We start from the raw sequence: 25,673 nt of genomic DNA, 5'->3' as shown, positions 1-25,673 counted from the left end.
AGTTTCTGTAGTTATGTCTTTAAGTTCACTGATTCTTTTTTTTTTTAAGTTGCTAATCTGTTGTTAATCCCATTCAGTGGAATTTTCATTTTAGCTCTTATTTTTTTTTATCTCTCAAAGTTCTATTTATTTCTTTTTTTACATCACCCTTTTGTCTCCTTAGTATCTCCATGTTTTCCTTAAAATGTTGAGCAAATTTATAATAGCTCTTTTAAGCTAAGTGTCTGCTAATTTCACTAGTGTGATAGGATTCTAGATCTATTTCTGTAGTTTGATTTTTTACCTACTTATGGGTCACATTTTTCTGTGTCTTGCATGTATGGTAATTTTGCATTGGATGCTGAACATTGTGAATTTACTTCGTTGAGAGCAAATTTTTTTTCTCCTTAGAGAGTTTTAAAATTTGTTCTGGAAGACAGTTATTTGTGGATCAGCATAATCATTCCAAAGCTTGTTTTTAAGCCCCTTAAGGACAGATGTAGAGTATTTTTTTCCTGTAGGTAAAATTTAGCTTCACTACTAAGGTGTATCCTTTCTGGTATCTCTGTTCATTGCTCTGTATTCAGGAATGGTCTCTCCACTCTGGCTGGTGAGAACTTGAGCGTTTACCTCCTATTTGAGCTTTGGGTATTGTTTGGCTAGCAGTGTCTGTTAGTTGTTCTTATCTGGTTTGTGTATTTCACCCTCTACATGTGTAGATTGTTGTTCAGCCAAAGTCTCAAAGAGACTTTTTGCAGATTTCTTGAGCCCTTCCCCCGCTTTTTTTACTTAGCTTCCTCCTCTTTAGTGCTTGACCCTACAGATTTTATTTGCCTTGGCGTTCATTCCTGAATTCCACTTTTTGTCACCTAAACTCTCTGGGATCACTGGGCTCTGGGTTCCCTACTCTGTGCCACCATCTGGAAATTGTCTCCATTCAGAAAGCCAGGATGGGGCTCGGTTTGCTTTTTCCTCCTAACTTAAGGATTACTGTTCAGGACCATCTGTTTATCTAATGTCTGGAAACATTTGTTTTATATATCTTTTTTTTTTTTTAAAGATTTTATTTATTTATTTGAGAGAGAATGAGATAGAGAGCATGAGAGGGGGGAGGGTCAGAGAGAGAGGCAGACTCCCCGCTGAGCAGGGAGCCCGATGTGGGACTCAATCCCGGGACTCCAGGATCATGACCCGAGCCGAAGGCAGTCGCTTAACCAACTGAGCCACCCAGGTGCCCCGTTTTATATATCTTATCTAGTTTTCTAGTTATTGATAGCAGGAGGACAACTGCTATAGGAGCTAATTTTCCATGGGCAAAAGGAGATATTCTCATATATTTTTAAATTGAGCTATAATTTATATAACATAAAATTCCCATTTTTAAAGTATATAGTGATAATTTAGTATAGTCACTACATTGTACAACCATTGCTCCTATCTAATTCTAGAATATTTCCATTGCCCCCCAAAAGTAAACCCCATACCTACTAAGCTGTCACTCCCCATTGCCCCCTTTCCTCAACCCCTGACAACCACTCATTTACTTTCACAATGGATTTGCCTGTTTTGAATATTTCATGTAAATGGAATCATATTATATGTAGTCTTTTGTCTTTGACATCTCTCACTTACATTGTTTTCAAGGTTTATCCAGGGTTTATCATGTAACACTACTTTACTTCTTTCTATGGCTGAATAATATTCCATTGTATGGATATACCACATTTTGTTTACACATTCATCACTTGATGAACATTTGGGTTGTTTCCACTTTTGGGCCGTTATGAAAAATGCTTCTTATAATTTGTAATATTGTAAATAAGGCTAGGTTTACCACTATTTTTATTCACTTATTCAACATTGAGTGATATGTAAAATAGCAAGTAATTGTTGAGCTCTTGCATTGTGCTAGACAGTGGGCTGAGTGCTTCTTGTGTTTATTTTGTTTAATCTTCAGTCCATCCCTATGTGGTAAGTATTAATATTCCATTTTCCTGATGAAGAAATGGAAATTTAGGGAGGGTAACTTGCCCAAGGTACTATAGTTAGTGGGTGCAACTGTGCTAGGTAGAGTGGATGATACAACTTTGTGTATGACCTAGTAACTGCTCTAATTCATACAATCTAATATAACAAATATATGAAGTTAGTCGTGGTAGTCACTGTGGGAAATTATTTGAATGGGAAAGAACCCTGTTGAAATTGAAGATTTGGGGGTATGCCTGGCTGGTTCAGTTGTTGGTGGAATGTGCAACTCTTGATCTCTGGGTCACGAGTTCAAGTCCCATGTTGGGCATAGAGATTACTTAAAAAATGTATATTAAAAAAAAAAAGAAATTGAAGATATTTTGATGGTTGCTTGTCTGTTAACCAATTTCACCTGTCTTTCAGCAAGTGTTTTTTTTTTTAAGGTTTTATTTATCTTATTTTTTAAATATTTTATTTATTTATTTGATAAAGAGAGAGCACAAGCAGTGGGAGTGGCAGGCAGAGGCAGAGGGAGAGGGAGAAGCAGGCTCTCCGCTGAGCAGGGAGCCCGATACGGGGCTTGATCCCAGGACCCTGGGATCATGACCTGAGCCAAAGGCAGATGCTTAACAACTGAGCTACCCAGCTGCCCCCAAGATTTTATTTTTAAGTAATCTCTGCACTCAACATGGGACCTACGAACCTACAACCCTGAGATGAAGAGTTGCATGCTCTATTGACTAAGCCAGCCAGGCACCCCCAGCAGGTGTTTCATTGGGACCTGCCTTTACTAAAATTGGGTAGTAATTTGCACAGTATTTGAAGATTTAAAAAAAGAACAGCAAAGCCTTTCCTGTTGTGCTTGGGTTTTTCAACTCCAAATCTTATCTTATTCCCTAATTGTTAAAAAGAAGATATCATATGGGTCAGATACCATCTAAGAAGGACTTTTGTTCATTAGGGATGTCCATCTTTAGTCCTGAGTCAAGACTGAAGGAAGTGAGACTCTTCATCTTCTTTTTTTTTTTTTTAAAGATTTTATTTATTTATTTGACAGAGAGAGAGACAGCGAGAGCAGGAGCACAAGCAGGGGGAGTGGGAGAGGGAGAAGCAGGCTTCCCGCCGAGCAGGGAGCCCGATGTGGGACTCGATCCCAGGACCCTGGGATCATGACCTGAGCCGAAGGCAGACGCTTAACGACTGAGCCACCCAGGCGCCCAAGACTCTTCATCTTCTTAAAACTAATATTATTAAATTGTTAAATATTAAATAATATTATTTTTAAAGATTTTATTTTATTTTTTTTAAGTAGGCTCCATGCCCAACGTGGGGATCGAACTCATGACCCTGAGATCAAGAATTACATGCTCCATCATTTGAGCCAGCCAGATGCCCCTCTCTCCCCCACATAAATAATATTATTTTTAAAAGATGTATAGCCTATGTCAAACATACCAGGTTCTTTAGGGACCTCTGGGATGAAAGGTACTATTGAAATATGAATTTGTTAGTTTACATTTGTACCCTACCCTATTATATTAGTTTTCTGTTGCTGCATTGTAAATTACCTCGATCTTGATAACTTAAAACAATATCCATTTATCATCTCATAGTACTAGTAGTTCTGTAGATTAGAAGACTTGGTGGGCTCATTTGGGTTCCTTGCTTAGGGTCTCACAGACTGAGATGAAAGTGTTGGCCAAAATGGTCTTTTATCTGTAGACCCTGGGGAAGAGTCTGCTTCTAAGTTCATTCAGATTATTGGCAGAATTCAGTTCCTTGTGGCTGTAGGCCTGAAGTCCCCATTTCCTTGACATGTATCCCCTCTAGCTTCTATTAAATTCCTTTTGTGCTTCAAGTCTCTGACTTCTGCCATCAGCCAGAGAAAACTGCTTTTTTAAAGAGCTCGTATGTATAGATCGGGCTCATTTGTGATAATCTCCCTATCTTAAGGGCAACTGTGCCATGTAACATAGTATAATTATAGCAGTGATACATTATTACATTCACAGGTTCTACCCCCTGTTACAATTTGTAATATTGTAAAGGTGAAGGGATTATATGAGGGTGAGGATCAGTGAAGGTTATTTTTAGAATTCTGCCTACCACAGATATTTAGAAGATTTTATTTGTTCATTTTAGAGAGAGAGAGCAGGGGGCTGGGGGCAGAGAGAGAGGGGAGAGAGAACCCAAGCAGATTCCATGCTGAGCATGGAGCCCAACGCAGGGCTCCATCCCACCACCCGAGATCACAACCTGAGCCAAAACCAAGAGTTGGATGCTTAACTGACTGTGCCACTGAAGTGCCCCTTAATTTTCATTTTTTTAAAAAGGTTTATTTATTAGAGAGTGCCCACACACATGCAGACGGGGGAGAGGCAAAGGGAGAGGGAGAAGGAGAATCCCAAGCAATCTCCCTGCTGAGGGTAGAGCCTGACCCAGGGCTCCATCTCACAACCCTGAGATGATCTGAGCCCAAATCAAGAGTCAGATGCTTAGGGGCACCTGGGTGGCTCAGTCGGTTAAGTGTCTGCCTTTGCCTTAGGTCATGATCCCAGGGCTCTGGGATCGAACCCCGCATTGGGCTCTCTGCTCAGTGGGGGTCTGCTTCTCTCTCTCTCTCTCTCTGCCCCTCCCCTAGCTCGTGCTCTCTCTCATGGGCTTTCTCTGTCTCTCAAATAAATAAAAATCTTAAAAAAAAAAAAGTGGGACACTTAACTGAGCCACACACGCACCCCCCCTTAATTTTCATTTTCATTTATTTATTTTTAAAGATTTTATTTATTTGAGAGAGTGTGTGTGTGAGAGAGAGAGAGAGAGCGAGCACGAATGGGGTGAGGGGCAGAGGGAGAAGCAGACTCTCTGCTGAGCGGGGAGCCTGATGACGCAGGGCTCGATCCCGGGACTCTAGGATCATGACCTAAGCTGAAGGCAAACACTTAACCGTCTAAGCCACCCAGGCGCCCCTAGTTTTCATTTTTAAACATTGTTGTGAAGGTCACATTTTTGATACAGCAGATGACTTTCCTACCCCCAGGTCACATCCTATCTTTCTCTCACCCGTCCTTGAACTTTTATTCTTTTAAAATAGTTGGCCTCTTTTCTCTCTTTATTTGGTAGCATGCTTGTCCTTGACCTCACCCTTGACTCTCCAAGGAAATTGTGAATTTACCTTTTAGAAGAGCGTTTTCTGAAATCACCTTCCTTTGTACTGATCAGTTTTATCAGAAATGTTATTTCACTCCAGACATTATCACTATCATCCCTGTGCTTCAGCTCTCTAAGCCTGAGTATTTAATGTAGGATTTAGCTGCTCACAGACATTGGCAAGGTATTTTTCATCTTTGTGATCTGCAGATAGACTAACTGCACCTTATTTTTTCACTCTTTCCTCTCTTACATTAAGATCCAAAGATGTCTCACTGCCTGTGAGTTCAAGAAGTATATTAAAACCCTGTATATCTCTCAGTCATTCTATAGCTGGTAATGCTGCTATAATTCCATTTTATCTCACAGCAGGGTCCAGTAGAAAGCACATCAGTAATGAAAAACAGTAATTCAAAACTGTGTTTGGAGCATTCTGAGGGCTTATAGCAACAGGGGATTGCTCAGGCTGCCTGGAGAACCTGAATAGGTTATAGCTCCAGAAACTACATAATTCTGTTCACATTGTAGTGGGCAGAAATGACTAATGGATCTGGGTTTCCGCTACCCCCCAGTTGGGATTATTTTTCCATTTAGTATTATTCACTGAAGAAGAAAATTTATATGTAAAACCTTTGGTGTATAATTTAGGATTCTTCATATATAAGGGGAGTTGTGGGATTCGTAATTATGTTATGAACCATTTTAGGATGGAGATGGAATAGTTGTCTTTGGTTGTAAGAAAAGTCGTAAATTCCTGAGTCCTGCTGTTGGTTAGGAAAGTAAGAAATGTTTACAAGATTCATATATTGCACCATTTGGATGGAGACCATTGTTATTAACAAATGTTTATGTTTTATTCATTCATTCACTATTTATTAAATGTCTGCCATTTGCCAGGCTATGTATTATGTACAAACAATGGCCTCTACTCTTGCAGATTATCATACTCTTAAGGGGGAAATAGTGTTCTTATGAATACAGTTACAGCACTGTGAGATTAGAGGTGCCATTGGAGGCTACTGCAGTGGGTACTCACAGGAGAGATTCTCCAGTGGCTGGAAAGGGCTTAAATAAGGGAGGTGACACTTGAGTAGAGTCTTAATGGAAGAACAAAAGCTGTGCCAAGTTTGCAAGTGGGGGATGAGCATTCTACATGGGGGAGATCGCCCTTGCAAGGTATGGCAGTGTTCTAGTCTGCTGTGTTCAGGGAAGAATGAGGAGGTTAAGATTGGAGGCTAGAGTGGGTAACGTAGGGAAGAGAGTGGCAAGGTGAATGGAATCCAGGTGGTAAAAGGTCTTGTATAGGTTACGGATTTTGGGTGTATCTTATAGTCAAGAACTAGTAAAGAATTTAAGTATAGACTCGTGTGGTTAACTTAGCATTGTGGAAAAATAATTCTGAAGGCAGCGTGGAGAATGGATTGAGAGTTAAGGAGTGGGGTACCAGAGGCAGATACCAGTTAGAGACTATTTAGATAGAGTGTTGAAAATAAAGACTAGGGATGCCTGGGTGGCTTGGTCAGTTAAGTGACTGCCTTCAGCTCGGGTCATGATCCCAGCATCCTGGGATTGAGCTCCTCATCGGGTTCCTTGCTCAGTGGGGAGCCTGCTTCTCCCTCCCCCTGCTCTTGTGCTCTCTCTTGCTCTCTCTCTCTCTCTCAAATAAATAAAATCTTAAAAAAAAAAAAGAAAGAAAAGGAAGACTAGATCTGTGGTGTATTCAGGAGGGGATGTACTCCAGAAATATTTCAGAGGTCTTCTCTAAGGTGGGGATAGTAATAGTACTCATCTTTACTGTTGATACAAAGAGTAAGTGTGTTAATAAATTAAGGTGTTTAAGCTATGTGCAGAGCATGGCACATAGCTAGTACTGTATATGTGTTAGCTGTTTGTGTAGTAGTACCATAGGTTACAGTATGGGGGATGAGGGAAAGCATGGCATCCAGAAGAAGTTAAGGGTCTGGCTTGAGGTGGTGTACTAATGTTAACCCATTACTAATGGTCGAGTGATCAGTGTCCATCTGTGGGAATAAATGTAGGTTGATAGATGGATTGTTAATTAGTGCTTACAACTAAACTTACAGAGGAATAGTTAAGCTTTTAGAAAATAGGTTTAACTCTTGTTGTCATCAAAGATAAGAGGAATGCATTCTTTAGTGAAGGGGAGATGCTCTTTGCTCCTTTTTCATGGGTACGGATATTTAGACAGTGCAGTTTTTTCCAGTCACTGTAAAATTTGATGTTTGAATATTTGTCCTTTGTTTTTAAGAACTTCCACTTCGCTGTAATTATGTCTGTATAGAATTTATAAGCCAGGAGAATCCAAACTCTGTTTTCTGAAGCTTATTCAACTTAAGATATTTTATTAATAACATATAGAGACTCAAAGCCAGCTTTTGTGAACATTCTTAAGGAATAATAGAAATGACTCAGCAGAGCCTAATTTAGCTCTTGATGGAGCTTTATAAAGGCGAGCAAAATGGGGCCCCTGGGTGGCTCAGTCGTTAAGCGTCTGCCTTTGGCTCAGGTCATGGTCCCAGGGTCCTGGGATTGAGCCCTCACTGGGCTCCCTGCTCAGCGGGAAGCCTGTTTCTCCCTCTCCCACTCCCCCTGCTTGTGTTCCTGCTCTTGCTATCTCTGTCAAATAAATGAATAAAATCTTAAAAAAAAAAAAAGGCGAGCAAAGATAGTATTTGCTTAGAGTGAGTGGTTCATGGTCATGTAAGAAGCAGGAAGCAGGGGGAGCCTGTATTTATTCCATACTGCTCTGTACAGAGGCATCACACATGTCTCTTTTAATCCTCAGAACAACTCCTAGAGGGAAATGTCGTCCTTTTTATAGATAATGAAATTGAAGTTTCTGAACAATTGAGTAACTCACTTCGGGTCACCCTGCTGATAGGTGGCAGAATTAGAATTTGAACATAGGTCTGTCTGGTTGCAAAGTCAAATGCTCTTTTCACCAGTCTGCCTTGTTCGAATAGCTTTCCTATGTGAATGAGATTTATGTCATTTGCCCAGAAGTGATTTCATGGGATTTGGCCATAAAAAAGGAAAGAAAATATAATGAGCATAGGGAAGGCTCCCAAGTTTATTTCCTCTCTTTCTTTGTGTGGAAGATCAGGAAGTGAATTGGTGGATCCCTCACAAATACCTATTTCATACTTAATTATAGGTTTTGTGGGAGCATGTAAAAAATTTATAGGACCTTTGACTTGGAGGTAAACTAGGCCATCTCCCTTATGTCACAGAGGAGGAAACCAAGGTTGCGAGAAGCGAAATGGCTTGCCTAATTACAGCTGGTTTTTAACAGAGTGGGAATTAAAACCTTAGACCCTGTATTCCAGGTTTAAAGGCCTTTTATAGTTAAATCACAAACCTTTGTTATGCCTGGAGCTCCTAGAAGATGATAATTGTGAATATAATTTGAGGAAGTTTTGGTTTTGTTTTGTTTCGTCTCTGGCTGTCAGCATGTCCTGTCAAGTCAGAGTGCTTCTGGGTGGTAGAGGTCTGGGTTAGATTCCTAGGTGTTCTTGTAACTCTTACGTAATGGCACAGAGGCTCCCCTTCTGCTAGCTGACAGCTCTGGCGGGTGCACCTGTGTTACAGCCCATCTGTGCGGAGAGGATGATTGAGTTCTACGTGGGGCTTAAGGAAGCAGAGAGAACGAATGAATGCTTCATGGTGGGCTAATCCATATTTCCCTCTCCTGGCCTTTTCCCCAAGCTTGACATTTTTAGATTTCGCTCTTCCTTGTTAATTGTTCATGCTGATAGATAGCAGTTCTGTGGTAATTGCTAGTGGTAAATCATGGAGCTGACGTTTGAATGACAGGGGTAAGGTTTTGCACCTGGGACTGCTGAGTTTGGATGCGACTTGGAACTCTGAACTGTGGCTTAAGCCTGCACACAAGCTTTCTGGGGAGGTAACTTGTGCATCATTTTCTCCTTGGATGAGACCTTATTTAACAAATAAAGAAACACCTTAGAGATGACTTAGCCATGAAGAAACTCTTTCTTTCTTTCTTTCTTTTTTTTCTTCATCTAGACCAAACTGCCCTAGGGAATTCTGTTACTTCACCCTTTGCTGCTTCTTTTTGGGTGGAAAGTCACCACCATTTGAATTTTCAGGCGCCAGCCTGGTTGTCCAACCTAATGGAATGAAATAGTTCTAGCTCCGAGTAATGGTGAACTTGGAGCTGGGCCTAGTGTAATTAAAACCCCGGAGTCAAGAATTTGCTGTTGGTCTTTATTCATTTCAGTCAAGAGGCTTGTGGATGGGAATATAATATATTCCAAGCAAAGAAAAATAGTGGCTCTAGAGATTTATGCCATTGCCTTGAAGATTGTTTGGTTCCACCGTAAATTTAGATAATTTAGTCAAAGAAAAGGCTTTCTTCATAGATGGTATTACTAAAATTCAGGGTGTTTCTCCATTTATTAAAAGACTGTCCAGTAGGATTACATATAAATTATATGGCTTCCAATACAATTAAAGACTGAAGGCTTATGACTCAAGGTTCTCCAAAAGAATTCAGATTGGGTGGCCTTTAAAGGTATCCTGTCTGTTCTTTTCCTGCTCTTCTTTGTTCTCTATGTTTTGTTTCCCAGTATTCAGTGTTTTCTTGGCAAGTGAACTCAGGTTGACTGAAGTGATAGGCTCTCAAAGAATAATGTAAGAAAGGAAAAGTTCTAGAGCTTTCTTTGGTAGGTAGTAAGACAGTAAATTTGTGGGTTTTTTTTTTTTTTTTTTAAGATTTTGTTTATTTATTTGACAGAGAGAGAGGTAGCGAGGGCAGGAACACAAGCAGAGGGAGTGGGAGAGGGAAAAGAAGGCTTCCTGCCGAGCAGGGGGCCCGATGTGCTCGATCCCAGGACCCCGGGATCATGACCCGAGCCAAAGGCAGACGCTTAACGACTGAGCCACCCAGGCACCCTAACTTTGTGTTGTTTTAAACCACTAAATTTGTGGTAATTTGTTACAGCAGCAATAGGATACTAATAATTTTAAAATCACAAAAAAGTTGTAAGACTAAGGATAGTACCCTTTACTCATACTCACCTATTGTTAGTATTTTATTCTGTTTTATCATTCTTCCTCTCGTTTTTCTTTCTTTCTGAACCACTTTAGAATGCGTTGTGTATGTCATGGCCTTTTACTCCAGCGATGTGGGAGCAGTTCAGTTTCCCCATGTCCTTACTGTCTGTCTTTTTGATTGTAGTCATTCTGATGGGGCGTGAAGCAATATCTCATTTTTGGTTTTGATGTGCATTTCCTTGATGACTAATGATATTAAGCATCTTTTCACATGTTTCTTAGTCATTAGTATATCTTCTTTGGTGAAATGTCTATTCAGGTTCTTTGCTCATTTTTAAATGGAATTATATATCTTTTTATTATTGAATTTTAAGAATTTTTATGTATTTATATTTATTAGATAGATGATTTGTAAGTATTTTTCTCCCAGATAGTTTTCTCTGTGGCTTGTCTTTTCATTTTCTTAATGAAGTGTTTTGAAGTACAGTTTTTAATTTTGATCAAGTTTAATTCATCCCTTTTCTTTTATAGATCGTGTTTTTGTGGTGTCACATCAAGGAAAGGCAAATATCACTTTTCAGAGAATTATGAGATTTGCTTTATTCTCCGTCTAGTGATCAGATCCATTTATTGTGTGAGCTTTGTTGAAATGTGTGAGGGCTTGCCTCTGGGTGATGATCACATTTGTTCCATCCTTCTCTAGGTGGCTGTTACTAGTGAGGCAATATAATATTGATCAAAAGTGTAGGCTTGTGGCCTGACTGCTTGGGTTTGGATTTTGGCCTCATCCCTTACTAACAGTGTTACTTTGGGAAAGTGACTTTATTTCTTTGTGCCTCAGCTCAGTTTCCTCATCTGTAAAATGGGGATAATACATCTTTCCTCATAGGCTGTTTGTCTATGTAAAGTGCATAGGAAATGCCTGGAACAGAATAAGGGCTAAAAAAATATTAGTTCTTATTACTAGGGGAGCAATTCTCAACTGTAGTTTGGAATGGAGTTGTGCATATTGGAATCATTTGAGGGACTTTTTAACACTTAGCATGCCTTTCTAAAGTGATAGGTTCTGCCATGGGTTAGAGCAACTGGGGTGATAAACATTGCACTTAGCCTTCCTTGACACATTTAAAGCTGATTGTTCCTTAAAATCACTTCCATTAAGTGAGGCAATTTGGGTTGATGTGTAGAATCACAAAACTCTTCATCAGATATAAAAATAGCTCAAGCTCCATTAACACTTAGAAAATGAATAATCTGTTAACTCCCGTTGCTGAGGCAAAAATTAGGCAGTCTTAGGCAAGCCAAGAACAGAAGGTAAGCTATCTGTGTTTGATAGATATATTTCTCTGCGTTTGGGGTGGTTTATTAGCCCAAGAATCAGATTATGGGTCCAGAACTTGCACTTCAGAGATAAAATTCCTGCTTTGCTCTTTTTGAAGGAGAAGATTCTCAACTCTTTTTCTTGTCTTCATTTGCAGGATGAATATAATGAAACTTGAGACCTACTTCCTTCAAAAGGGATTCATGATCTGACATGGGACTAGTATCAGGATATTTAAAGAATCCGTACAACTCAACAATAAAAAGATAGAAAATGGGCAAAGAATTTGCATAGACGTTTCTCCAGAGGAGGTGTCCAGCTAGGACATGAGAAGATATTCAACATCATAGGTCAACAGGGAAATGCAAATCAAAATACAATGAAATACCATTTCGTACCCACTAGGATGGCTATAATAAAATTTCAAAAGGAAAGTAGTAAGTGTTGGCAAAGGTGGAGAGAAATAGGAACCCTTGTACAGTGCTGCTAAGAATGTAAAATGAGGGCGCCTGGGTGGCTCAGTCGGTTAAGCGACTGCCTTCGGCTCAGGTCATGATCCTGGAGTCCCGGGATCGAGTCCCACATTGGGCTCCCTGCTCGGCGGGGAGCCTGCTTCTCCCTCTGACCCTCCCCCCTCTCATGAGCTCTCTCTCTCTCATTCTGTCTCAAATAAATAAATAAAATCTTTTTAAAAAAAAAAGAATGTAAAATGATTCAGCTGTTGTGGAAAACAGTTCGGTGGTTCCTCAAAAATTTAAGCATTAGAATTACTATATTAACCCAGCATTAGAATTACTATATTAACCCAGCTGTTCCACTTTTAGGTTTATACTGAAAAGAACTGAAAACATGGTAACACAGAAACTTGTACATGAATGTTTATAGCAGCATTATTCATAATAGCCATAAGATGGAAACAACACAAATGGCCAGTAAGGGATGAATGAATAAACAAGTTTGTATGTTATATGTTATATACATACAATGGAATATAATTCAGCCATAAAAAGTAATGAAGTACCAATACATGGTACAGTTTGGATGAACTTTGAATACATACTGAGTGAAAAAAGCCAGACACAGCAGTCATATATTTTATGATTCCTTTTATGTGCTATATCCAGAATAGGCAAATCCAAAGAGACAAAAAGCAAATTAGAGGTTACCAGGGGATGAGTGATAGGGAATGGGGAATGATTATTTAATGATTATGGAGTGTTTCTATGGGATGAAAAGGTTTTGAAACTAAGGAGGGCTGATGGTTGCACAATATTGTGAATACAATAAAGATCACTAAATTGTACACTTTAAAATGGTAAGTGACTTTCATTCAGTTTTTTTAAGAAGGGAGATTTATGAGTATATTTACTATTTTTTTTAAGATTTTATTTATTTGACAGAGAGAGAGGAGCACAAGTAGGCAGAGCGGCAGGCAGAGGGAGAGGGAGAAGCAGGCTCCCCACAGACAAGCAGGCTACCCACGGAGCAGGGAGCCCAACACAGGCCTCGATCCCAGGACTCTGGGATCATGATCTGAGCCGAAGGCAGCCGCTTAACCAACTGAGCCACCCAGGCTCCCACATATTTACTATTTTTGCTACCCAGAGACAAATGTTTTAAAGTGCAAGGAATAATGAATGACAAAAAAGGATGACTGTATTTGATGTGGCAACTCCAGTGTCTGGATATCTCTCCAAATTCATTTTTCACTCATCTCTCTGCTTGGGAGAATTTATTCTTAACACATAATATTTTACCTGCAGTGTCTGCTAAGATAGAAACAGCGTTTTTTATAGAGAGTATATTGTTCTTTAGGGAATCGTGTAAGAGGCCCAGTTGCTCTGGGCCAGCAAAGTTCATAAAGGAGCAAAAGATATTCCTAGAGCCTACATTTAGATGGCATTTGTTTCTCTTGGGCATGCCATTCTATCGGGCTACCAGTTCCTTTTTAAAAAAAAATTTTTTTTTATTGAGGTAAATTTCACATAACACAAAATTAACCATTTTAAAGTGAATGATTCAGTGGCCTTTTGTGCATTTACAGAGTTGTGCAATTACCAGCTCTGTATTATTCTAAAACATTTTCATCACCCCAAAAGGAAATTCTGTACCCATTAAGCATATCCTTGCCAGCATTTGTTATTTTCTGCTTTTTTGATTATAGCCAGCCTAGTGGATATGAAATGGTACCTTTTAGTGGTTTCGATTTGCATTCTCCTAATGACTAACGAAGTTGAACATCTTCATGTGCTTGTTGGCTATTTGTATTTCTTCTTTGGAAAAATGTCTACTCAAGTTCATTTTCTTTCTTTCTTTTTTTTTTTTTTTTTTGAGTGTTGGGGAGAGGTAGAGGGAGAGAGAGAATCTTAAGGAGGCTCCATGCTCAGGGTGAAGTCCAAGGTGGGGCTCGATTTCATGACCCTGAGATCATGACCTGAGCCAGAATCAAGAGTCAGATGCTTAACTGACTGAGCCACCTAGGCACCCCTCAAGTTCATTTTCTATTTTAAAAATTAGGTTCTTTATTTTCTAGTTATGGAGTTGTGTTCTTTATATATTATGGATATACACCTTTATCAGATACATGATTTGCAAATATTTCTGTCATTCTGTAGGTTGTGTTTTCACTTTCTTAATAGTGTCATTTGATATACAAAGGTTTTTAATTTAGGTGAAGTTGCATTTATCTATTTTTGTCTTCTGTTGCCCATACTGTTGAATTCCTATCTAAGAATTCATGGCCAAGTCCAAGGTCATAAAGATTTTCCCCTAAGAAAACTCTTCTAAGAGTTTTATGGTTTCAGCTCTTGTATTTAGGTCATTGATCCATTTTGATGTAATTTTTGCATATGGTATGAGGTATGGGTCCAATTTCATTCTTTTGCAAGTGGTTATTCAGTTGTCCCAGCACCGTTTGTTGAGGAGACTCTTCTTTCTCCATTAAATTGTCTTGGCATCTGGTTGAAAATCAATTGGTCATAGATATGTGGGCTTACCTTTGGACTCTAAATTTTGTTCCTGCCATTTACTTTAATGTGGGCTGAGTTTTTTGTTTTTCTCTCTTTGATAATAGGATCATGGGGTTGATAGCACCATTTTCCAGAATCCCAAAAAGCTTCACCTAACCATTGGGATGTTGGTGCTTTTGAGTGAGCAAGAGATCCAGCAGACATGTGAGATGCTACAGCGGTGTAAAGAGGAATTCATTGAGTGAGTAATCTACCGGAATGGGGAAGGGTGGTCACCTTGTACTGGCTTCTCTTTGGCATCACAGACTTGTTTTTGCACTTAGGCGAACTTGTTTTTGTCACATGGCAACAAGGTCTGTTGACTCACCCAGTTGTAACACTTAATATTGGACCATTGTCTGAAAGGGTTAAAATGGATTTAAAGCATATATTTACAAATTTTTATGGAAAGACTACCTTAAATTATACTAGTTCAGTAGGCAAATTTTGTTAACAGGACATCCCGTTATAGGGTATAGGGTACTGTACTAGTTTTTTATGCTGGTGAACACATTACTACAGCTTGGTGGCTTAGAACAGTGAAAATTTATTATCTTATAGTTCTGTGGGGTAGTTGATATGGGCTAAAATCATAGTGTCAGCAGGGTTGTGTTCCTTTCTAGGGGCTCAAAGAAAGAATTCATTTCCTTGCTTTTAAAGCCCATCTTCTAGAGGCCACACCCACATTCTTTGGCTAGTGACCTCCTTCCTCCATCTTCAGCAATAGCAGCTTTCCTTCTCTCTGACCCTTCTGTTATCACATCTTTATCTCTGGCCATAGTAGGGACGGTTCACTGCTTTTAAGGACTCGTGATTTGATTGAGCCCACCCAGATAATCCAGGATAATCGTTCCATCTCAAACTCCTTAACCTTAATCACATCTGCAAAAGTCTGTCTGCCATGTAAGGTAGCATATTTACAAATTCCAGAGAATAAGATGTGAGCCTCTCTGGAGAGCCATTATTCTGTTACCAGAGTAACTCAAACATTATATAACATGATTCCTTACAAAGGTCTTCATTGTATTTCAAGAAATGCACTCTAATTTTCTTCCTTAAATACAGGTAGTTTTCTAAGAATGCCAAAAACTGTCTAAGCAGTCTGTTTTGGCTCAGGGAAAACATTGCTCTTCTGGGGGCAGAGTTGTTATTCTTTTTACTATAAAATTTTAATTTACATGTATATCTAACCTAACAGCTTTATTTTAAAGAATCATCCCTTCCCTACCCTTTGCTCCTTTTTCTTAAGATTGATGAAGAATAAGAGAAATTGGAAAACTGACTCAGTTGAAGAGGTTTTTTTTTTAATTCAGTTATAATATTCAGGTCTCATACTATTTTAATATGGCCTTGTAGAAATGGGTTCCCTAGTTCATTGGATAAGACAAGGTAAAAGGATTAAAATTTTTTTCATGTATATGTTGTGTATGAAACTGTGTAATATAATGACTTATATGTGGGCCAGTTCTCCTTTCCCAGTTGTTTTGAAGGCAAGATATTTTTCTTGAGCAAAATCATAAGCTGATTGGATTTGCAGTCTGCAAAGAATACTTCTTTGTCTTGATCTTTGCTCACTGATGGACATAACTGTTTCTCTCCATCTTAACCTAAAATTCAAAATAATTTGGTGTTCGTAATTAAGTATTTACAACTTCCTTGCCTAAGATAAAACTTTATGCTTTACCTTACAAAGCGGAGCAATGTTACCTGGTTTAAGAGTTAGTCCTTATACCTTAACTTATTTCCAGATCACTTTTTGGCTAAATGTAACTGAAAGCAGCTGCATTTTCTTGGCTGCCATTAGGATAATCTTGCTAAGAAGAAATTTAAAGGTAGATAAAATATTGGTTTAGGGAAGTATTTGTTTTTTGTTTTTTTAAGATTTTTATTTATTTATTTGCCAGAGAGAGATAGTGAAAGCAGGAAGACAAGCAGGGGGAGTGGGAGAGGGAGAAGCAGGCTTCCTGCCGAGCAGGGAGCCCGATGTGGGACTCGATCCCAGGACCCTGGGATCATGACCTGAGCCGAAGGCAGACGCTTAACGACTGAGCCACCCAGGCACCCACAAGGAGGAAGTATTTGTTTTTTTACCCATGAAAATCAGGTCACAGGTTTTTAATCACTGAAGCTTTATCCTGAGCTATGGGAGGATTTAGCTGAGTTCCTCCATTTTATGTCTTTTGGTGCCTTTGGTGACTGAATGCCAAATCTGAGCCCTTTAAGCATGTCAGGGTTGGTGTGCATAGGAAATGAAGAGCAGCCTTAATATTCCTAAGAATTTTTGACATGACAGGATGAAAACAGTAATTGTAGTTTCTCAAATTCAGCAAAGCTTTTGAAATAGGACAAAGTTACACTGCCAAAAATCTGCAGTGTAGGCAGAAAATTTTTTGAAGATGCTTTTTTCAAAAAGCTGGAAAGATTTAAAACCAGCAAGTAACGTAAGCCTCCCCAGGCCTCTTTTCCCACCTCCTCTGCTGCGTAAACTTGTTTAAAAAGTACATAGTGCAAAATTAATTTATTTCTGAGAATGAGAATCAGAATTGGCTGTTGAGATTGGTTAGAAGTGCCTTGTTTCCCTAAAAGGAAAAAATGTTTCCTAAAGAAAAGTACATGTACACACACACACACACACACGTGCGTGCGAACACACACATGCACACACACTTATATAGTAGCCCTGGTGAGTAAAATATGTCATTTAACTTTTTTCCCTTCCTTATTCTTAATCTTTGATCTCAGCCTTTGTACTTGGTATACTTAAGACTGTCAGTAAATAATGGCCTTTCTAATCCGAACCTTTTATGATGTAAAGATTCCAAATTAAAATATAAGAAAGGAAAACACTGAAATTGAACAGACTAATATATAACATCCTGAACAGACTAATATATAACATCCTGTAGTACTTAGATGGCTTTTTAAATTGAGGTGTTAAATGGGCTAGAGTCAGATTGAATTAAAACTGTGCTGCTATATAAGTATTTTAAAGAGATGGGTAGTTGAATATTTGTTTTAAATTTGGGGATGTTTTTTGAGTGTAAGGAATGTTACCTACCAGAAACAGAACTTTGATTTCAGTTCTTAAGCTAACGGCTCATGTAGCTCTATCGATTTCAAATGAATTATTCAGTGTTCAGTAAATGCTGAAGCTCTAAATGTCTCCCTTGTGACTTTTCTTTGTGAGATGTAGAGCACAAACAGTGCAATGGCTCTGAGTATATAGTCTGACAAATATGCAGTACTTTTAAATTCCAGTATCACTTTTCTCATACCTAAGTGTTCCCCATAGGCCTGAGCTAACACCAAATAATAAGGTAAAAAGGGACAAGAACAAGGAGAGAAGAGGAAAAATATCCATGGACAAATGTTGCTTCCTAATCATTGCCTCAGATGTCACTCAGTTGAAAAGTATGCTCACTGGTGTCCTGGGTGGCATAGTTTTGTCATCAAGACAAAGAGCATTTACCAGGCAAACCACCGAATTTCTCTCCCTCTTGGTAAATCCTAGGGAAGGTCAGAAGAGTTTCTGATCCTACTCCTAAGGCAGGCTTTAGATCTGTTTCATTGTTTTTATTTTTTGTTGTTCTTGGTACTGCATCTCATTCTAAAGATTTGAGGTGGTTCGGGGTGAGGACATACATGCAAAAGAAATGTTAAAGTCGGGGAGCTCAGAAACCATAAAGATGGAATGGGAGAAAATGTTTACCTGAAAACCAAGGAAAGGTTATAATTGTACTTGAGGAATAGAATTTAGTAGTTTTCAAGCACTGGTATACTTGAACTACATTCCAGAAGGAAACACATCGATTATTATTAGTTCTTATCTGATAAAAAGGAACATAACAAGTTTTTAGGAGAGAATCCTTTGCTCTTTCTCAATCCAAGGAAAACTTGTCATGTAAATATTAACCTAAAATGATGATGAGCAGTGTCTTCAACAGGAATTTTACGGAAGATACAAAAACATTGTTCACATGGTTCTCTTTTGGATAGATCCCTAGAATTTGAGGGTATAACATTAGACATAATCCAGTAAAAACATTTTATTTATTTATTTATTTATTTATTTATTTATTTATTTATTTATTTATTTATTTTTTATTTGACAGAGAGAGACACAGCGAGAGAGGGAACACAAGCAAGGGGAGTGGGAGAGGGAGTGGGAGAGGGAGAAGCACGCTTCCCGCGGAGCAGGGAGCCTGACGCGGGGCTCGATCCCAGGACCCTGGGATCGTGACCTGAGCCAAAGGCAGACGCTCAACGACTGACCCACCCAGGCGCCCCCAGTAAAAACCTTTTAGTGGGAAACTAAACCAATGGTGTGGTTATGCAGGGTTAGAGCTGAAGCCAGTAGAGGAATGTATGGTTAGTATTAAACTGTTTTCCTCATGTAAGTTTGGTTGGCTGCACTTTGATAGGATTGAATGGCAGTTTTTCATATTGAATTCTTTAGCTTTACTTAGAATGAGATACACTGTGTTATTGGTTGAAGCTACAGGCCTCAGGTAGTAGTTTAGAGCTTGGCTTGTGTTTTGGAATATCCCACTTATTAGAGGTGGTAATAAGGCTACTTAAATGAAGGCAATAATTTTTCTCGAATATCTGTCCAAAATAGTTATTTAGTTTCTTACTGAAAGAAATCCTGGTCTTGTGCAATAATATGGTCTTGAAGTTTTAAGGGAATCCTTTTTTTTTTTTTAAGATTCATTTATTTATTTGAGGGCACCTGGGTGGCTCAGTCATTAAGCATCTGCCTTCGGCTCAGGTCATGATCCCAGGGTCCTGGGATCGAGCCCCGCATTGGGCTCCCCACTCCGCGGGAAGCCTGCTTCTCCCTCTCCCACTCCCCCTGCTTGTGTTCCCTCTCTTGCTGTGTCTCTCTGTCAAATAAATAAATAAAATCTTTTTTTTTTTTAAAGATTTTATTTATTTAATTGACAGAGAGAGATAGTGAGAGAGGGAACACAAGCAGGGGGAGTGGGAGAGGGAGAAGCAGGCTTCCCACCAAGCAGGGAGCCCGATGCGGGGCTCGATCCCAGGACTCTGGGATCATGACCCGAGCCGAAGGCAGTCGCTTAACCAACTGAGCCACCCAGGCGCCCCAATAGATAAAATCTTTAAAAATAAAAAGATTTTATTTTTTTGAGAAGGAGGGGAGGCAGAGGGAGAGGGAGAAGGAGACTCCCCACTGAGCAGGGAGTCCAGTGCGGGGTTCGATAATTCTGGGATCATGATCTGAGCTGAAGGCAGACAGACGCTTAACTGACTGAGCCACCCAGGCGCCCCTAAGAGAATCTTTACCATGAAGATTCCTAGGCTACAGAGGGTCTCCCTATGGCCTTGGTTCAATATCAAGAGAACTTTTTTGTTTTGCTTTTTTTGGGAATTGCCTTTTGGTGGGTCCTAACATCCTTTTGTCTTTGAGTAGTACCACATGGTTTTCAATGACATATAGGGATGTGTCCACATTCTTCTCAAAATTGTCTAGAAAAGTTTCTCTCTTTAGAGTAGAACATCTGATCAGTGTTCAACAGAGATTTATGGAGTACCTATTTTATAGAAGGTACTGTACCAGGTGCTAGGGATATAGGAGTAGACAAGATGGATAGACTTCCTGGCCTCATGGGGCTTGCAGAAGACTGTGGTGGTGAGCTGATTTTTAACTGGGTTTCAGCTTGGCACTGCAAGGCCATTTCTGGTTGAAGTATAAATCTGTGTAAGGGGTCTGGGAAGAAGAAGGATGGTGAGGCTTTACTTAACAGAAAAATAATAACGTGCACACGTGAAACTAATATAATACTGTATCTCAGTTATACTTCAATTAAAATAAAGTAATACTAGTTTTGGAAAAGTCAAAGTTGCAGATATACAAAAATATCACTTTTAATCTTACTACTTGAAGATAATTACTATTAAGGCTCTCACACTTTTTTATATGTATGTGTGTATTTTTTCTTGAGGTGTAATTGACTTATAGTAAAATGCCCAGATCTTAAGAGTAGTTGATGAATTTTAACAAGTGCATGCACTCATGTAACTTCAGCCAAATCAAGATGTAGTACATTGTCATCACTCTGTGAAGTTCCCTCATGACCTTTTCCGGTAAATTCACTTCTTCCAGAAATAACTGTTCTGATTTCTGTTTCCATAGATTAATTTAGCTTGTTCTTGAAATAAAATCATTCAATATATACATTTCTGTGTTTGGCTTCTTTTGCATATATGTGCAGTAGATAAACTTGTGTTTGGCTTCTTTTGCTTCTATATTTTTATTAACTTTTTAATGGATAATACATTTGTATGGTTCAAAATTTTAAAGATACAAAGGATATACAGTGAAGAGTTTCCTTTCTACTGCTATTCCCACCAAGCACCCTGCTCTCCTCTCTAAAGGCAACAGATTTTAGGAGTTTCTTTTATCGTTCCAGAGATTTTATGTACAAGGAAATGTATACATATATGTGTATATATATATGTAAATTTTCTTACCCCATCTTTTGCACAAATAGTAATATATAGCATGCACATTGTTGTGCAGCTTTTCTTAAAACCCTAATGAGTATTTATTTAATCTTTTGCCAATCTTTGGCTGCTCCAGACAATGCCTCAGTCAAACCCTATGCATAAATTATTTTTCATGGAGTATGAGTATAACCTATTACATCATATCAGAAAGTATGTATTGTCTGGTTGTTCTTTTTTGTGTTGTGTGGTAAGCCTGATCAGTGGGCTCAGGTGTGGTCAGCCCTCTATAGGGATCTCCTTATATTTCTCCAATCTTTTGCTGTTAAGTTTCAGCAGCCATTGCTAATCATTGTCTTCATCCATTATTTCGTCAGGGGTTGCAAAATGGTGATATTCTAATTTCGTCATTACTTCTGCATTTATCAGTTGGAATTTTTCTGTATTTATCAGTTGGAATTCTTCTGTAAAGAGCTTTCCTTTATCAGCTGTGATTGGATATGTAGCTGAATTCATAATTATTTCCTTAGGTTTGGCTCCTAGAAATTGAATTGCTTGGACAAAAAAGGGTTTCTATTCTTGAAGGCTTTTTATAAATATTGCCAAATTGCTGTTAAAGATGTGATACTACTTTATGCCTCCACCATTGTTAGATGAGTAAAATGGTGTTTGCAGGTTGTAGAAATAATGAAATAAAACCCGGGAGATGAGCAACAGAGTGAATGTCTTTGTCAATCAGAACTGTCATTCCTTGGCTTTTTCCCTCTGAGTACTAATAAACTGGTATTGAGATAACTATAGTGTGACTTTGGAAATAATTGTGTTTCTAGTTGGTTACATAGAACATATTAATTTTGAAATTAGAAGGATGATTAGATAATACTGTTAGTAAAAAAAACCCCAACAATTTCATTTTTGTAATATTTGACTATGTATAATAACCATGTTTAAAATATAATGGCCCTTTCAGCTTAAACAATTACAAAAATGTAATGTTTTTTCCTTTGCAGTGACATTTCTGGGGGGAAACCCCTAGAAGTAGAGATGGCAGGGATAGAATACATGAACGATGATCCTGGCGTGGTGGATGTTCTTTATGCCAAAGTCCATATGAAAGATGGCTCCAACAGGTATGTTTCTGGAATGCTTCTTTGCTTCCATCAAGAAGTTCCTAAAAGTATTCCTAGAAGTTCAACAAGTTTTGATTCCTTTTCTTTGAGACCTTATTATTGTAGAGAGTGTCAATTCTTTCTTTTCTTAAAATAGGAAGCTAATATCTTAAGAGAGGAATTTGTTGTAGGAAAAGTATCAGATTTTAATCTGATAATGATCGAGTCACTTGGGTGGTAGATACTGATTATAGCAATCTAGTTTTTATGAGCTCAGTCCTTTCTTCATGTTTTTCAGGGTTACAGGAGGCAGGAAGGATGGCATTTATTTAGTATGGTAGTTGCAAAAGTGACATAATGCAGATCTAGTGAATACCAGGACAAAATGGGGATAACTCTAAGATTATTAGGATTAAGTTAATTTACATGAATGCTTAGAACAATGCCTAGCGCATGCAAACATCCTCAAAACACACATCAACAAATGTTTACTGTTTTTTACTAGTGTTATTATCACACTTAGATCACTTGTAGGGATTCTCGGTCTGCAACCCAGGCTATTTCTGAGGCTAGCCTAGACATCCAGAGCTATTTCCAATATTAACACCATTTATTAGTCTAGTCAAGGTCTTCAGTGAGCAGAGGAGCCAAACTTGAATTGGAAGTTTGTTTTTGTGGTCTTTTTATTAAGGCAGGATAGAACAGAGCTCACAGAAACCCTCTAGAGAAAATCACAGTCTCTAGGCAGGCCCCCAGATTGATTTGCTTTTGTAGAGGATCCCTTGTAAGGTTTCTCTTATCTCAATTCAAATTGATAATCTCAATTATCTCCTATCTCAGTTCAATTGGAAGTGAATTTTGGGAGGAAGGTAGGAAAAGACGATACAGAATCAGGTGTTGTGTGTGTTTTGGACCAGATTTGTCTTTTCTTAGATACCTGGCATGTGCCTAAATAGCATACTAATGACCTTGCCTTAAAAATTGGGGCACATTGTTCCTTTGTTCCCCAAACATTTCTACCAGGTTGGAATTTGCTATCTGATATGCTTCATTTACTTTGTGTTGTGAGCTGTGGCTGTCCAAAAGTCTTCACCATGTTGTAGGGCTGCTGTGTATGGGGTAGATTACTTTTCAGTTTTGTGAACAAAAACAGTGAATGACAAGGTAGCAGTTCTCAAACTTTTTGGTCACATAATCACTTTAATTTCTTAAAAATTATTGAGGACACCAAAGAGCCTTTTTCTATATGGGTTATAGTTATTAATATTTACCTTAATTGGAAGTTAAGATTGCAAAATTTAACATTTGATAGTTCATTAAAAATAGTAATAAGATATTTTTTGTTTACATAAATAGCATATTTTTCAAGAGAAATCTATTTCCCAAACCAAAAATATTTAGTGAGAAGATGGACATTGTTTCACATTTTTGTAAGTTTCCTTAATAGAAGACAGGTGGGTTCTTAAAACTGCTTCTGTGTTCATTCTGTTGCATTATGTTGTTTTGATTGAAGTATATAAGAAAATCTGGACTCACACAGAAAGGTATTTGGGAAAATGAAGAATACTTTAATAGTCTTCAGATAATTCTGGATATTTGGTACTACACTAAAACTTGACAGATTACAGTTTCGAAAAGGTCATTTGCAATGTGAAATCAGAAATGAGATCAGTGAACATTTCATACTCTTGCATTAAAATCCGTTGGTCTCTTTTGCATTTTGACTGGATCTTTAACCTATGTACAGTTTTGTATTGGTCATTTAGAAAATATTGGTTCACTGAGTTTTGCAGATCTTCCAAATGTTGACAAATTTCATTATGCAATATTAAAAATGTATTAATTGTGCTACTAATTTTATCACAGTCTTTAAGTATTAGGAAGCTGCTGTCAAGCTCATGGTAGCAGATACACATTTTCTAAAATTCTAATTTTCACTTGAGAGCTTGAATTTTATTATTGGCCAAAAATACTGTTTTCCTTGAAGTTCTTTCTTGAGATAATGTCTGTCAAATAACCACATCTGAATAACTGTAATTTGTCAGTCGTTCTTTCAAATACAAATGGTGTTCATGGACAAAGAGGCTAGCTCAGCTCCAGCTCTGACAACCTCACAAGTGCTTTTCCTCCCGACAGCCATCTACTTTGATATACAGCCCAACTGCTTTATACATACTGCCAGTTTATCCCACAGGGATAGTAAAAAGGCATGGATTTGGGACGCCTGGGTGGCTCAGTCGGTTAAGCATCTGCCTTCGGCTCAGGTCCTGTTGGGTTTCTTGGTCAGGGAGGAGCCTGCTTCTCCCTCTGCCCCTCCTCTGCACATGCTCTCTCTCTCTCTCTCTCTCAAATAAATAAATAAATTCTTAAAAAAGAGGCATGTATTCAAGGCCTGAGATTTAATAAAATTGATGATTTTTACTGTTTCATCAAGGATAAATGAAACTAGATTTTTTTTTTTAAACTGTGGATTTATAGTGAAGAATATACTACTGCTAGTACAATTTGATGCTGCTGTCTTAATTCATGCTAAGGTGCCAACAGTTTTACCCAGCATTGCTTTTGCACTGTCCATGTAGATGTCATTACAGTGAAAAAGACAAATAATGTCCTACAATTATTATAAATATAGTTTTCACCTCATGGACTCCCCTCAAAGAGTCTTAGGGACCTCCAAAGGTCCACAAATGATACTGCAACAATCTTTGATCTAGGTAAGGTTTTATTTCTAACATTGAAGGTCGCATAGTTTCTGGGGAAATTATAACTAACTTGTTTTTCAGTTACTCTTACCTGGCACTGTGCTTAGATTATATTATCTCCATTTTATCTTTGCAACATCTGTGTAAGATAGATGCTATTAGTATGCTTGTTTTATAGATAGGGAGGTTCGGAGAGTTTAAGTAGTTTGGCTAAGGAATGCATAGACAGCAAAACCATGTTCTGAATCCCTAGGCCAGAATAAAGGTGTTCAGTGTGTGTATGCTAGGTTAAGTAGGATAGACTGTGTTCCAATTCTTATTTCTAGAGTAAAATGGAAAGTTGAAACCCCTTTTTTTTTGAAAGTGGTAAAATTCACATAACATAAAAATCACTGTTTCAACTATCTTAAAGTATATAATTCTGTGGCATTAAGGACGTCAAAATGTTGTGCAACCATTACCACTGTTTAGTTCCAGAACGTTTTAATCACCCCAAAAGGAAATCCTGTACCTTTTGGGCAGTCACTCCCCACTCTTCCATACCCCTCTATTCTCCTCTCCCCAGCTCCTGGCAACCACTAATCCACTGACTGCCTCTATGGATTTGTCTGTTCTGGATATTTCCTATAAATGGAACCACACAACATGTGGCCTTTTGTGTCTGGCTTCTTTCACTCAGCATAACGTTTTCCAAGGTGTATCCATGTTGTAGCATGGATCAGTACTTCACTCCTTTTTATGGCTGAGTGATACTCCATTGTATGGAGACACTACATTTTTGTTGATCCATTCATCAGTTGATGGACATTTGGGTTGTTTCCACCTTTTAGCTATTGTGAATAGAGCTATCTTCAATTCTTTTGGGCTGATTCACTTTTTTTTTAAGATTTTATTTATTTATTTATTTATTTATTTATTTATTTATTTATTTATTTAT

The 25,673-nt window shown here is 38.3% G+C and overlaps 1 protein-coding gene across 6 annotated transcripts in view; it reads left to right on the top strand.

Annotated features, from left to right (window-relative positions):
* The window catches only part of ASCC1 (activating signal cointegrator 1 complex subunit 1), a 108,939-nt gene that overhangs the window by 30,352 nt on the left and 52,914 nt on the right, over positions 1–25,673 (top strand). For all 6 annotated transcript variants that reach the window (XM_035021262.1, XM_035021256.1, XM_035021234.1 and 3 more), the window contains exons 6-7: positions 14,526–14,662; positions 21,936–22,055. In XM_035021262.1, the coding sequence (XP_034877153.1) occupies positions 14,526–14,662; positions 21,936–22,055 (257 nt within the window). The remainder of the gene's footprint in view (positions 1–14,525; positions 14,663–21,935; positions 22,056–25,673) is intronic.

The sequence above is a fragment of the Mirounga leonina genome, unplaced genomic scaffold (assembly GCF_011800145.1).
Source record: "Mirounga leonina isolate KUSES-001 unplaced genomic scaffold, KU_Mleo_1.0 Mir_114, whole genome shotgun sequence".
Classification (NCBI taxonomy): Eukaryota; Metazoa; Chordata; class Mammalia; order Carnivora; family Phocidae; genus Mirounga; species Mirounga leonina.
The sequence above is the reverse complement of the archived record's forward strand: the minus strand, read 5'-3'. Positions and strand labels throughout refer to the sequence as shown.